The following is a 13768-nucleotide window of genomic DNA, read 5'->3' as shown; positions in this document are numbered from 1 at the left end:
GATTGTATATTCTTGTTCCCAGGTCTACAGAACATCCAAATACAGATCTTACGTTGCGACTACACGCACTTTGGCTGTCCCTAAGAAAAGCGTTTTATTATACATACGTACTTTTTCTACGGCCCTTTAATTTCTACCTGTTTTTTAGGACTATGAATACGCCTGTTTTTTAGTATGTGAAGGCTCAAACATATGGGTGATTAAATATACAATTAAATCATCCTGACATAAGCCAGCTCTTGTTTATCAGTCTTCATATAAAACCCATTCAAACATTTGTCCTTCCCTTCTTCTCTTCATTTTTTTCCTTTTTATTTTTATGCTGTACACTATTTTCAGAAAATATTAGATAAAAAATTCGTTCACAAATAAAAAAATAATTCGTTCACAACGTAAAAAAAAATACGTTCATCTTCCGAAAAAAAAAAAAAAAAATGAGCTTACCACTTAAGTGTATCTATGGTTGACCTGCGATAACAGGCCTGGAAAATTCTAGTTGCGACGTTGACGAACATTTCTAATGTTTGCTTGTTCATTTTGGGTTCTTGCTCTTCTCCGTTGGTTCTGGGGAACCTCTCCACGTCGAAATCTTGGGGGAATGCCATTTCCAGCACGAAGTGATCGAACAATATCAACCATGTTCAAGCAAGCAGCCATATCACGATTCCATAGACGAGGAACAATCCTATTTGTGTTATTAGTCATGGCTCTACAATTTTGATTTGTACATCTGTCACAAGAACAACAAAAAAAATTATTAGATGAAGAAATTATTAACATGTAAAATCAACATACCTTAAGAGACCATGTCTGATTACACGAGGATTTGCTCTTCGTCTATGAGGGCGCGGGTTATCCACCATCCGAAACGTTTCAAGACTTCTACGTTCACAAGCTGGGCAGCACTGACTTGTTCTAAATTCATCAATCAAGTACACCCTTTTACCAGCTTTTTGAAGCAACCGACGGAATCCAAGGCCTCGGACCGGCTCATGAAATCTTGCATTAGGAGAAGACCAGTTACCCATGACATAAACAGCTTCGACACCAAACTGTTCATCTAGTTTTGAAATAAGATCCTCGTTTCCTTGCTGTCTTCTAATATAGGCAGATAGCCGCAGTTTTCTTTGCAAAGGATGAGCAGTACGATGGTTGGTTCGGAAGTTGACATAGTGGTTTTGGATAATGCCTGTCATATTGGACCTGTTTTCAAGATACTGTTCAAATTCATCTCTATTCAAGGAATCATAATTAACCAAAAGCCTTTCAGCGGCTGCTACTCTAGCGGGTTTCACAGCTTCACGGATTCTACGGTATTTTTTGATCTTTTCAAACTTGTCTTGGTACTGTTTGGTAAATCGAAACTTGTTTGGATTGTTTGCGGTTGAGTTTTCATGCACACAGAATAGCAAATCTCTTCGCCCAGGATCAATTGTAACACATCTTCCAACAGTTTCTTGAGCAATCTCTTGTGAAATGTACTGAATTGATTCAACCACAACAGCAAAACGAGCAGTATATCTGCTTTCACGATCCATTCTTTTCTTGATCACAGTTACACCTACTCCATCCGTTTGAATAGTTCCTCTAAACTGGAGCTCGCCATTTTCTTGGTGTTTGAGTGCATCCGAGTTTAGGTTAATTACTTCACGCCAAAGTGCTATCTTATCTTGACGATTAGTCCACCGACGACCAAGAATATTTTGACAAAGAATTTTTGAATCGATGGTTGTGTAGCAAGGAATCCAAGAGCGGCGTAATGGGAAGCAATTAAACACAGGTAATTCTATATCAATAAATAATAAAGCCAGTTCGTAAAAAGCCCGCATATGTTCAACTAGTCTTGCTTTGGAATCAAAATAAATGCTATTACCACGAAACCGGTAGTCAACGGGATAACTGGTAAGGACAGGGCGAAGAATTTCAAGAGCGTTATTGTAGATAGGGTCCCCGAACTGCTCTCCGTCCAATACAAAATCTTGAGGTAACCTTCTAGCTATAAGTTCCTTGAATCTTGTCGCCGGCTCAGTTATTTCTCTGTATACTTCAGATTTTATCAGTGCATCAATTAATCCTTCACGTCTTCTATAAGCAATTAATTCGGCTTTTCTTTGTCGAATACGAAGTAGATGATTAACAGCTTGTCTAAGATGACTTCCCAAACGCATCTGGACATTGTTGCTATAAGATGTAAAGATCTTTGCTCCTTCGATTAAAGATGCTTGCTGACCATAACGGAAATCTGGTGGAACAAAACCAGTGACCTCCAAATAGTCATCAAGATAAGTGTCAATGAATGCACGAGTCGCCGCAGTTCTTCCGCCAGCCCTTCCTCGTGCATACCGAGTCAGTTTGAGCCACACCTCTGCAAAAAAATCACGATTGATACATCGCCTGATATCAAAGTTCTCATCTTCTTGAATGGCACGCAAAAAAATGTACTTTGAGAGTGAGTATGCGTGTGTAGTGATGTTGTGGACTGTCACTACATATTCTTCGAGCCTTTCACGTCGCTCTGGGTCCCAACCAATACCATCAATAGAGGATTTAACAGATATAATACGATCGCCAGGAGCCAAAGAGCTAGATGTGCTCATATTGCTTCCAGGTGTACCCGGCGTACCAGACAAGGATCTATCAGAGTCCATGCTGGTAAAAAAGGGCAGTTATTTGAAGTAAGAAATTCGCTATAATAACATGTTAGATAAATGTCACTCATTTTTGGATTGGTTGTTACAATATTTGCCTCTTGTAGAAAAATAAAAATTGAGTAAGGATTGAGGTAAACTTTTTTACCGACTATTTATATAAGATTTCATTGTTCATTTCTGACTTTAAAATGTTGTTATTGAAAAAAAAAGGGGGAGAAAAACAAAGAACAATGAAATTCGCATGAAGCAGTAATAAATACACTTTTTCTAGCTTTCATTTTATATATATATCTTTTGCAAGAAGGTATATACCTCATATTCATTATAGAAAAATTCGGATTGCCCAGAAATTATACGAAAGCAAACGGAAAATAATTGTGTTATTCAAAGTAAAATAAAAATTGGTTGAAATACCCCTAATACATACAATGAAATAAAACTTTATTTCAAGTAAAACTCTAAATACCATGTACTTGTTTGAGCGTTTTTAGGTATTTTGTTTGTAGTTTGACAAAAAAAAACAGGTTACCGTTTCAGGGTGTCAGGTAAGGAAGGAAGTCTGGTACATCCATATATTTATCCACTTATACGTTTGTTACCAATAACTGTGTCGTTCATGACGAGGTAGTGGCATTTAATTTACTCTTGGTAACGCAACACATCTAAAGGGGGGGGGGGTTGCTACCCCTCGCTTCCCTTATGGGTGAATAACAACAATATCAAGTTTTTCTCGTTTGTGCGTATCAAAATAGGCCTAAAAAGAAGACAATAATTATTTGGTTTAAACCCAATCGTTCAATTTTCAAGAGCAAGCTCGAGCAGGTTAGTCTTTTGGATGAAGTGACATTAAATTAAAGTCATATTATACGCATACAATAGTGCACTTATTCGGGTCCTTCAATATGATGAAAAATTGTTCTTCTACTTTTAGCAGTATACCCATTTAATGATAACAGATATATTTCTCTTTCGTTCATTTCGTTTGTAAACTATGCATGGAAAATTAATTAATTTTTAAGCGATTATTTATTCCGTCGCTGATTGAAGTTTTATTCTAAGCGTGCACGAAAAATTTATGAAAATAGTGTATAACACCATATTTTTGAAGAGAATTATTAAATATTGGGAAAAGGTTAGTTTTGTTTTCTATAAAAACACTAAAATATTACTTTTTTTAAAAATAAAAAAGAATGGACTCCCATTTTTTGTTATCACGGCTACGACTAGTCTTTTCAATATTAGCAATACTTTCCCGCTCCCAGTTGTAAACATTGGGGAAGGAAATCGGGTGGTTCGTCGTTTGTGCAAGGCTAAAAACGATAAAGCGGTAGTGGTATTTCACTGGCACCTAAACTCCCACTTATGCTACACCCTTTAGGTCTTTTTATAGATCAAAAGTAGGTAAGAAAAAAGAATAGATCACGTGAATCTAAAAAATATGTAAAAAAATTTACAAAAATACGTAGGTGTAGACATTGTCGACATTCGTGCGATGGAGTGGCGACCCATTGCATTCAAAAAGAAGGCGTGTACAAAATACAGAAACGGAACTCTGTTAAAGAGCACTGAACTTTTATGTGTGACTGCATAAAAAAACAAAAAAAGAACAAAATCTCGAAAACTCTTTCTTTTCTTCGATCCTAAACTGTTGATATTCTGCCTTCAAAACAGCAATTTCATTATTATGGAACGTCTCCCCCGAGAAATATTAGAGAAAGTACTAGATAATTCTAAACTTTTTACGCGTTTCGACGTCGCAACATTATCAAAGAATTTATATGAAAAAATCAGGCACATCCCATTAAAAAAGGAATATCATATCAATACCAAGGATGGTCATGAATCTATTGGCTCATTTTTTTTCGCGTCGGTGAATCATGTGAATGTGGTGATTGATGATATGCCAATTAATTTCGGTAATCTGAGGAAAATGCTTTCGGTTTTTTACTGCTTACATACTGTAACTTTAACTGGGTGTTTGACACAAAGGACTGCTAACAAACTGGTTGGATGCTTACCGTTGTCGCCATCGACAATCAAGCTAAATTTATATTGTGAACCAGACACTATGCTCATGATTGGTAATGCCCTGCAGAATATCACTCAGAGACAAATTGTTGTTAAGGATAAGGGACACCAAAGGTAAAAAAAAAAAGAGAAACCCCCTCCCCCACTGTATAATTACCTTTTCTAACATTAAATAGAAAAAAACGAAAATACGATCATCCACAACCAATTGAAACACCGTCCCCACTTAAACCAGCATTACGCCCACTCAAATTAGCATATGAAGCAAGCAAAGCTGAATTATGTAAGGCGATGGAAATAAAGCCAAAATCGAAAGCTTATTTACCTGCTCCGTTTGTCAAGCATAACTTGGCAAGCGGCAACTATACAACAAAGATAAGCGATAGGTTTAAAAACATTGATCTGACCGAAGACTTTGGTGTCAATGAAATTAACACAGTGGCCACCAATATATCAAAAATTTTAATCGAAGCCATTTTACAATTCGAAGATCAATGGTTCTTTGTCACTGAATATGAAATGTATGTCCGTAATCGCAGCCAAGTGGACGATTGTGCCCAAGAATCTTGGTGGTTAATGTACCCTGGGGAAGTAGAAGCTTACATCGTAAAAAAGAACGAAAAAGGAAACACTTGGTTCGAAGTAAGCATCTTTTGGGATAGGCTGGAATTTCTGGTCACAGGTGGTGTACGTGGTAATTACTCGGACGGCACCCTCACCCCTTTCCTAGGATCAGCCCAAAAACATTTGGAACCAATGAATCTGCAAACGCATACGAGAACATCTAACATCATCATTCGTGAAGAAGGAGCCGAAGTCTCCCAGACAACAAGAAGACTCAGACAATATAAAAAACAGGCTGCTCATCTGAAATGGCTCTTCAGGTCTTCAAAATTTGTAAGGAAAGGGTTTCATACGACTGTTTCATTAGAAGTACACCTTAATTTGGCTAAAGCTAACATGGCTTCTGTGGCATCCTTCTTGTTATCAAGAGTTGTGGAAAAGAAGTTCGAAGAATCAGATGTAAAGCATACCCTCAAATTAATAGCTGATACAAGTGCTTTTCCTTTAAATAAGCGAAGCATGACATTAAGAACGTTCAAAAAAGACTATCGACAAATGAATCTGTCGCCAAGTTACCAATCAATCTTCAAGTGTTTTATTTACTTGTCAGAAGGGAAAATCGAAGAGCTCACGGGTGACGATATCTTGTCTGTCTACAAAGGAACCTTGGCCAATTATTGTAAAAACGAAGACGAAAAAAAGCTTCGTCGCAATACTCATTTATTGTGAACGTCCAATAAGTTATTTTTTTTAAATTTGTAAAATTGCACTCAGATAATGTTTAGTCCACGGATAATCAAACTAATCCACAAAATACCCTCATGAAACAAAGTACCATAATTATGTAAATAAATAGAACACTAAATATGTTAATATAAAGAGAGCCTAAATCTGAAGTGATTGGCATTTGATGCTTATTAGCTATAAGGACTCTGGTTGTAAGTGCCTCTTTAATTTAATTGGACGATGCAGCTGTCACGGAATAACGCCTTTAAATACCATCCCTGAAATTTCACACTAAAAATTACATTACACTGTTGACTCATATCAAACTACTGTATAATTCTCTCAGCCAGTAAGACCTTTAAATTAAAAAACTCTTTAGGTATTGCCAATAAAGATGACGTAGTCGAAATCCTTTTAAATCACCGATCGCATACTTAAGATTTTTTTTTTCCCGTCACCTTTAACTACTACAATGAACATTAAGGTATAAAGAATTAAAAATACAATATTAAGATATTCCTTCGTGATGTAAAGCCTTTTTCAAGAGGTGACTAGGGGGGCGGCAACCCCGCGACACGAGCTATTTCTTGTTTCCATGTTTGAGTTGCTCGATCTAGCTTGGGTTGCGCAAAAGGTATTCATGTTGGTTTATCTTGACTCATCTTTTTTCTACAGGCTCTTCCATGATGTAAAGCCTTTTTCAAGAGGTGACTAGGGGGGCGGCAACCCCGCGACACGAGCTATTTCTTGTTTCCATGTTTGAGTTGCTCGATCTAGCTTGGGTTGCGCAAAAGGTATTCATGGTAAGAGGTCTCATCTTTGACATGGCTGTTGTGATACTTCCACTTGGTTAACTTTTGTTTATGGTATTCTATCCGATTTCATAAAAATTAATGCTGGTTCCTAACTCAATCTATATTTTTAAAGATCATGCTCTATAATATCATAGCCGGCTTATGATACCTTTTGGCGAATGAATATGGTACCTTTGGTGTGAATGAATATGGTACCTTTGGTGAATGAATATGGTACCTTTTGGCGAATGAATATGGTACCTTTGGGGAATGAATATGGTACCTTTGGGGAATGAATATAATGCCTTCTCCCTCATGATAACATTATAAAAACTTTAAATAAAGGCCTTGGCTCGTCTACTTCATAGCTATTTCACAGACGAAAAAAAAAATTGTTTTTTTTCATGGCATTGGTTTATGTTAATGTTCATCACGTTAATTTATTAAGAATGTATTTAACTCGAATGGTGTTTCCATAATGCTGCACCCGTCTTATAGGATGTTTGATTCTCGTTTTTACTCCAACACACCAATTTTATTTGTATTGTTTAAAGATACATGCTACGGCTGATACACTACTGATAAAATAATTACCAAGTTTAGTGTAAGTTTGAGGCGATTTGTACTTGAATATATCAGTAAATGCAAGTTGCATCATGCAGATATTCCTATAATAAGTAAAGATATAGATATTATGACTGATGCAAACCATCACTTGTTTATATAAGAGCCCATTATCACACCCTTTTTTCTTATTTTATGAAAATGTTTATGTTGTCCAAGTAAATGCTAAAGCATGACCTATTTTTCTTACAAATAAAAAGGGCATGTATCAATTTTTGCCGTGCCGGGTAATATTACCGCTGTAGCTGTTCATCGCTATACGATGGAGACCTGTCAAGTTGGTATTCTCATCTTAAGGCCAACATTATTGTGGATCGCATAATTTCTATTATGATTTCATCATGCGGGTTGGCAGAACCGCGTATGGATGTTGTTTCCAACATCAAAACATGTAAGAAGAGACACTTGAAAGTTTCACAAAGACGTTAACCCTCCCCCCCCCCCTTTTCTTTAGACGTGTCGGCTTCTGATGCGACTATTAAGCAGCACAAGACTCTTACAAAGAAAAATACAGTCAATTGCCAACAGTTTTTCTTCGTTTGCATCTGTTGATGAATACGATAAGCCTCTTGCTTTGTCTGTTGGTGGTAGAGATACTGTCAATGAGGTCAATGGCATTGACCATGAAGATAGTGTTGATAATGGCGGTACTGCTCCTAGTGGTGGTGGCTCCGATTTTAGACCAACGGGATAGGGACTAAAGTCAAACAATATCAATCTTCAAGTGATTTATTTACTTGTCAGAAGGGAAGATTTCAGAGCTTATGGGTGACGATATCTTGTCTGTCTACAAAGGAATCTTGGCCAATTATTGCAAAAACGAAGACGAAAAAAAGCTTCGTCGCAATACTCATTTATTGTGAACGTCCAGTGAGCCTTTATCAAAAGTGGCTAACTATTTTATTGTTCTACAATTGTACAATCACTTCCAGGCATACTTTTCCAAGTCAAAGTTACAATGATATATTGGTGAAATGGAGTGTGGTGTATCACAAGACTATCTCACCATAATAACAACTACTCTGATGTAAATACGGAACGTATAATAATCACCGATACAACAAATACGATTCACCGACTTAAGAAACATGAACATATAATATATATACAAGAGCAAATTAAGCATTTAATAAAGGATTATCTTATATTTGATTGAAATTATTGTCTCTTAGACATCGGATATTACAGAGTGATAAATGCCTTCAGAGCCATGCTTTATTTTCTCATTATAATAAACAGATTTCCCTATATATTTCTTATACGTATTCTTTTCTTTTTCTTTTGGGACTAGGGAGGGATGAACTTTATATATTTGACCAAATATGCGATGGTACCAGATGGGTGGTTTAGTTAAATTACACGAGCCTCCATCTACAATGAAATGAGAATTGTAAGTAAGGGGGGTTATTTTAACATAAAGTTCAAAACGACAAACAGGTATGAGTAATTCCCTTTGAAATTACGTGCCGCACGGATAAATGTGATAGACATCAGTAGATAGTCTTTATTTAACAATGATAAATGTGACGCTGTTGATTTGAACAATAAAAGAGCAGTCTAGATTTTTTACTTCTATGGGCGATCAGTTATTAAAAAAGTGATGTTCATCAACCACGTCGTGTGTTACACGAAACGACTCACAACCCAAGGAGCACCCTTTTTATAAACAAAGAAATTAATTATTGTGTATTAGTAAAACCAAGGGATGATTTTTATGAGTAGGTTGAATAGTCATGTCGGTTATTAAGTAGTCTTGAATGTTCAATGTTGAGTTTCAAATCACACAAAGAAAAACTTTGCATGAATCGTCCTTTAACCTTTGTACGACTATTTAGGCTGTAAACTACAGTGAGCCCTTAATGATTTACGGTTTCTTTTTTTTCCCAGGGTCCTTAGGTAAACAAACCTGTTTTTTTTTTCTGCTTGTGCATTAATGACCAAGTTTTTATTTTTATGGTTTGTCCAGTTTGTAATTATTCTGGAGAAAAGAGCAAGATAAATATAATTATAGAAACCATGATTGTTGTTTTTTTTTAATAACGCTAGCGTGTGCAAATCATACACATGTAATTGCCCCCCCCCTTCTTTTTGTGTGTGTTTATCATGCTTTTATTAAATTTTTGGTGTCAATGCCATGTGCAAAATCCATGATTAGTATTTTTTGATCTTGACTTGTACTTTTGTTGTTGTAGACAGGAGAGAAAAGACAATGAATATAATTGCTCTTGTACATGATGTATACATATATATATATATATATATTTACCTTATAATTTTAGTTTCGTCAAACATGACATCAAATACCCAACTGGTATGACATCTTGAATAAGTCTTTATACATTTTCCAGTGTGTATGTCCCAAACACGTATACTTTGATCATAGCTTCCGCTGACAATTTTGTCTTTATCAAAATGCAATGAACGCACTAGACCCGTATGACCTAAATAACAATAAGTACGGGGAAAAGGGGATAGTGGGAGAGAGATCTGATTGCAAGTTGTACCTTCTAAAGTCAAGATACATTCTCCAGTGTCTAAACAAACGAAAATAGTTTTAGGAAGTCAATTTGATAAAAGGAAGAATCGATGTTCTTATTTACCTGCATTCCAAACCTTGATTTTATTATCGTTGCTTCCGCTAACTATTTTCTGACCATCAAATCGAATACAAGCCAAACCATGTGCATGGCCCATAAAGTCACGTAGACAAGTGCCAGTGTCGATATCCCATAATTTGATGAGGGTATCGCCTGAAGCCGAGACTAACCGGTTTCCCATGAATTGAATGGCATTGACAGGACCTCGATGACCGACCAGTGTCTTGATGGGTAGGCCGACCCGATTCCATATCCGAATGGTTGCATCTTTAGAGCAACTGATGATATAATTCTGGTCAAAGCAAACATCCAGTACGCCTGAAGAATGACCACGTAAACAATACATCACTTGAAAGGAGGACATGGACCAAACGAGCAAAGTGTGATCCGAAGAGCCTGTCACCAATATGTGTGCATCGTATTGCAGGCATAATACACTGGCACCATGGCCATACAATGTACGTGTGCATTTACCCGAAGCAGGATCCCAGAATTTAATGGTACGGTCTCTACTTCCCGTGATAATCTTTTTCGCATCGAATTGGACGCAATAGATACTATCGGTATGACCTACAATGGTCTGTAATCGAATCTGGCTGCCTGTGTTCCATCGCTGCAACAATTGCGATTTTCGTAGGTAAAGGTGTTTGTAGTCGATGGGTGTCCGAGAAGGATAAATGCGCCCATGTTGGCTTATATACATGTGTTTCCAGAGAATGTTGTCTTTACATAACCAAGACCAATGTTTGGATACTTGGTGACAGGTCATGATGGTATCTTCATCGCATAAGGATAATATAAAGCAAGACAATTCATTCGGTAACAGCAGGAGAAAGTCTTTTTTTTTTTTTATGTTGCACATGAAAAAGGTTAGTACACATTTATGTTATGTATAGATATATATATATATAAACCAAACCTATTTTGTTTTCTAGAGTCATAGTAGTTGTACAGGTTATTAAAGAAGGACAAGAAACGTTTGGTTTTTGTTGTTGGAATCCTTCATCGATTCTTGAATCCTGAATGGTAAACGATTGACGTTTGCCTTTTTTAAAATAACGTAATAATTTATGCTTTATTTCTTTGGATTTCATTTTATGTGTGTATGGATTGAACAAAGGAGAAAGAAGAAGCTTTTTTAGAATTACATGATTGAAATAATTATATACAGATATATAATGAGGAGAGTGAAGAAAGAGTGAAAAGACACTGAGAGGGGGAACAAGGGGATCTTTTTTTTTTTGTATGTTCACCCCTTATGTAAAGGGGCAAAAAAGAAAAGAAAAGGTATTTATTGTACAGCATTTTTTTTTTAAAAAAAAAAAAAAAAAAAAAAAAAAGTATGTATATTAGGGATATGTGTGTGTATATAAAGGTTCTTCACTCGGAATCAGAACCAGAAGAGCCCTCATCATCTTCTGAACCACTGGAGGAAGAAGAGGAATCTATTATAAAAACAAAGGTAAATACATGTGTGTGTACGTTATATACAGTATTGGACTGACCATAATGCGCATTGCTTGAATTAAACTTTTTTAAAGTAGCCTCTAGTTGGTGGATCTTTTTATCGGCAGCTCTTTCGGAATAATGAATGCGTTGTCTCTTTCCTTTATTGCTCACCTTTGGACTTTCGGGATGAATGTAATCATGTAATTGATGTAATGTGTGGCTGTCCAATGAATCAATGTCCAACTCAATTTCTTTTTGTCCATTCTATTTCAAAAGAAAGAAAAAATTGCCCCGCTTAGTATATATGAAAATACCAACTACAACTACTTACAACTCCCAAATCTGGCATTGAGCTTTTGATGATTTCAACCACCACGTTGAGACGATGACTGGGTAAATGATTGATTTCGTTACTGAGAATCTTTTTTTCATCAAAGGTAAAAGTATACAAATCATCCTGCTGTTGTGCAGCTTTTTTGAGTCTTCTCTTTGGTTGTGGTGGTTGCTTAGCAACCCTCTTGACTGGCTTCTTTTGAGGTTTTTTCATGGTTTGTATTTGCTTTGTAATGTCTTGGATGGTACGTTCAAGCTGGGCAATTTGATCATCCACAACTTCATCATCTTGTAATTGTTGATGCTTTTGTTTGTGCTTTTGTTGCTGCTTTTGGTGTTGTTGGGAAGGAGATGGTTGATGTTGATGATGATGATGATGAGAAGGAGGAGACTGTGTAGTTTTGGCAGATGGAGTATGAGTAGGACGTTGATCCCATTTCTGTTGAAAGACGGCTTCCATATCTTTGGCCATGGTATAGATGGGGAGTGAGGGAGGATTATAGGTGTAGCAATTATTAAACATGAGGAGGACATGTTGAGCAAATTCTTCCGGTAATTTATAGTGGTCATTCAGCAAGTTATTTTCAATGGTAGAAAGATCCATAGGATGCTTGATGATTGATGTATAGTCTGGTAAATTCAGAGCGACAGGATCGACTGGAGTTAAGAAGGGATAGATTTTGTTACGGTACTTTGTCTTTTTGAGTTCACGTAATACCTGAAAGCAATATTTCATTTGATTCTTATTGGCAGGAGATAACACTTGTTTACTAGTAAATGTTTCTGGATAGTCTTTGGATGGACAATGTATTTCTCTTTTGGGTCTACCTAAATCTTCCGATAAAGTGTAGGACTCGGTGATTGGATGTGGACTGATGGGAGAAAAGGGCTCACTAGTATGACTCTGAGTTGTATTTGTGGGCATTTGACGTAATCCTTTTTCAAAGGCAGACTCTACATTTTGACACAAGACTGATATCATGGCTTCGGGTCCATTATATTTAAAGCAGTTATTAAATACCAATCTAACATCAGACACAAATTCCTCTACATTGGCATATTCAGACCCATTTAATTTACTTTCTACCAAATTTAAATCCATTGGTTTTTTCACAATGCTTGGATAATCAGGCACATTCAATTTTACGTAATCCACCGCCTTTAAAAAAGGTGAGGCGTCTCGATGTTTCTTTAAGTTCCTCATAATTGCTCCACAATACTTTTGTTGCTCACGGCTCATGGTCTTTTCTACCATTTGTTGGGGTGGCGAAGGTAAAGTGTTCTCACTACGCCTTTAGACTTTAATAAAAACTAATTTTTACGCGTATCCACCTTTTCTTACCTATTATAAAATGTATTTGATGAAAGCATATATATATATGTATATAAAAAAAAAAAAAGGGGGAGGGGGTCGTGTGTAATTTGATAATAATAAAAAAAAGGAGAAAAAAAAAAAAAAAAAAAAAAAAAAAGAGAAAGAGGATTGCGTTAAATCACACACTAAGCCACCGGAGCACGGATGACTCATTTTCCTTTTTTTTTTGTGGACATTTCTTGTTTTTCAATTTCAGATTGGTATAAATAGATTTCAAAGGTACAGAGAAGATAAAGCATAATGACTTATTGTGGGCAGTGAGCAGCCATCATTACATTTATTCAAAAGACGTTTAATACACAAAGAAGAATTATATTACTTATGGAAATCATCCTATCCTGTGGAACAGCAATCCATATCATTAATGGTTGTATGTCTTACATGTCGAAGCGAATACACAATCAACATTTGTAGACAACAATGTACCAATGTCATGTTAATCGTCCTCCTCAGGATCTTTTTCAGAAGGTCATAACTTGCCACGAATTACCTCCTTCTATGCTGCCCTTTTTGTTGGAATATTTACTTGAGCTTCTTTCTTTGATGGCCGCTTCGAACAACATCCACAAACTCTATGAATACATATAGAAGTGAATAAACATTCGAGGATTGGATAAAAAGCTACCT

At 36.3% G+C, this 13768-nt stretch overlaps 4 protein-coding genes across 4 annotated transcripts; 1 reads left to right on the top strand and 3 right to left on the bottom strand.

Annotated features, from left to right (window-relative positions):
• Positions 1–394: 394 nt before the first annotated feature.
• On the bottom strand, positions 395–2656 carry EV154DRAFT_547402 (uncharacterized protein). Its single transcript, XM_051604755.1, has 2 exons — positions 796–2656; positions 395–709 (listed from the first exon to the last, which is right to left on the bottom strand). Exons 1-2 carry the CDS (start codon positions 2646–2648, stop codon positions 493–495), a joined length of 2070 nt encoding a protein of 689 aa, XP_051462815.1. The 5' UTR covers positions 2649–2656; the 3' UTR covers positions 395–492.
• Positions 2657–4719: 2063 nt separating this feature from the next.
• EV154DRAFT_558378 (uncharacterized protein) lies at positions 4720–5972 on the top strand (the record flags this gene model as incomplete). Its single annotated transcript, XM_051605486.1, has 2 exons — positions 4720–4793; positions 4856–5972. 2 exons carry the CDS (start codon positions 4720–4722, stop codon positions 5970–5972), a joined length of 1191 nt encoding a protein of 396 aa, XP_051462814.1.
• A 3516-nt stretch (positions 5973–9488) lies between these two features.
• EV154DRAFT_541550 (quinon protein alcohol dehydrogenase-like superfamily) lies at positions 9489–10948 on the bottom strand (the record flags this gene model as incomplete). Its single annotated transcript, XM_051604486.1, has 5 exons — positions 10904–10948; positions 9988–10821; positions 9892–9921; positions 9654–9828; positions 9489–9564 (listed from the first exon to the last, which is right to left on the bottom strand). The coding sequence occupies exons 1-5, from the start codon at positions 10923–10925 to the stop codon at positions 9489–9491; spliced, it is 1137 nt and encodes a 378-aa protein (XP_051462813.1). The 5' UTR covers positions 10926–10948.
• Positions 10949–11272: 324 nt separating this feature from the next.
• Positions 11273–13188, bottom strand: EV154DRAFT_492109 (Bromodomain-containing protein). Its single transcript, XM_051599640.1, has 4 exons — positions 13109–13188; positions 11765–13052; positions 11490–11697; positions 11273–11429 (listed from the first exon to the last, which is right to left on the bottom strand). Exons 1-4 carry the CDS (start codon positions 13135–13137, stop codon positions 11365–11367), a joined length of 1590 nt encoding a protein of 529 aa, XP_051462812.1. The 5' UTR covers positions 13138–13188; the 3' UTR covers positions 11273–11364.
• Between the last annotated feature and the right edge of the window lie 580 nt (positions 13189–13768).

This window comes from Mucor mucedo (assembly GCF_025094135.1).
Source record: "Mucor mucedo strain NRRL 3635 chromosome Unknown EV154scaffold_5, whole genome shotgun sequence".
Taxonomy (NCBI): domain Eukaryota; kingdom Fungi; phylum Mucoromycota; class Mucoromycetes; order Mucorales; family Mucoraceae; genus Mucor; species Mucor mucedo.
Note: the sequence above shows the minus strand (reverse complement) of the source record. Positions and strands in the feature narration are given on the sequence as shown.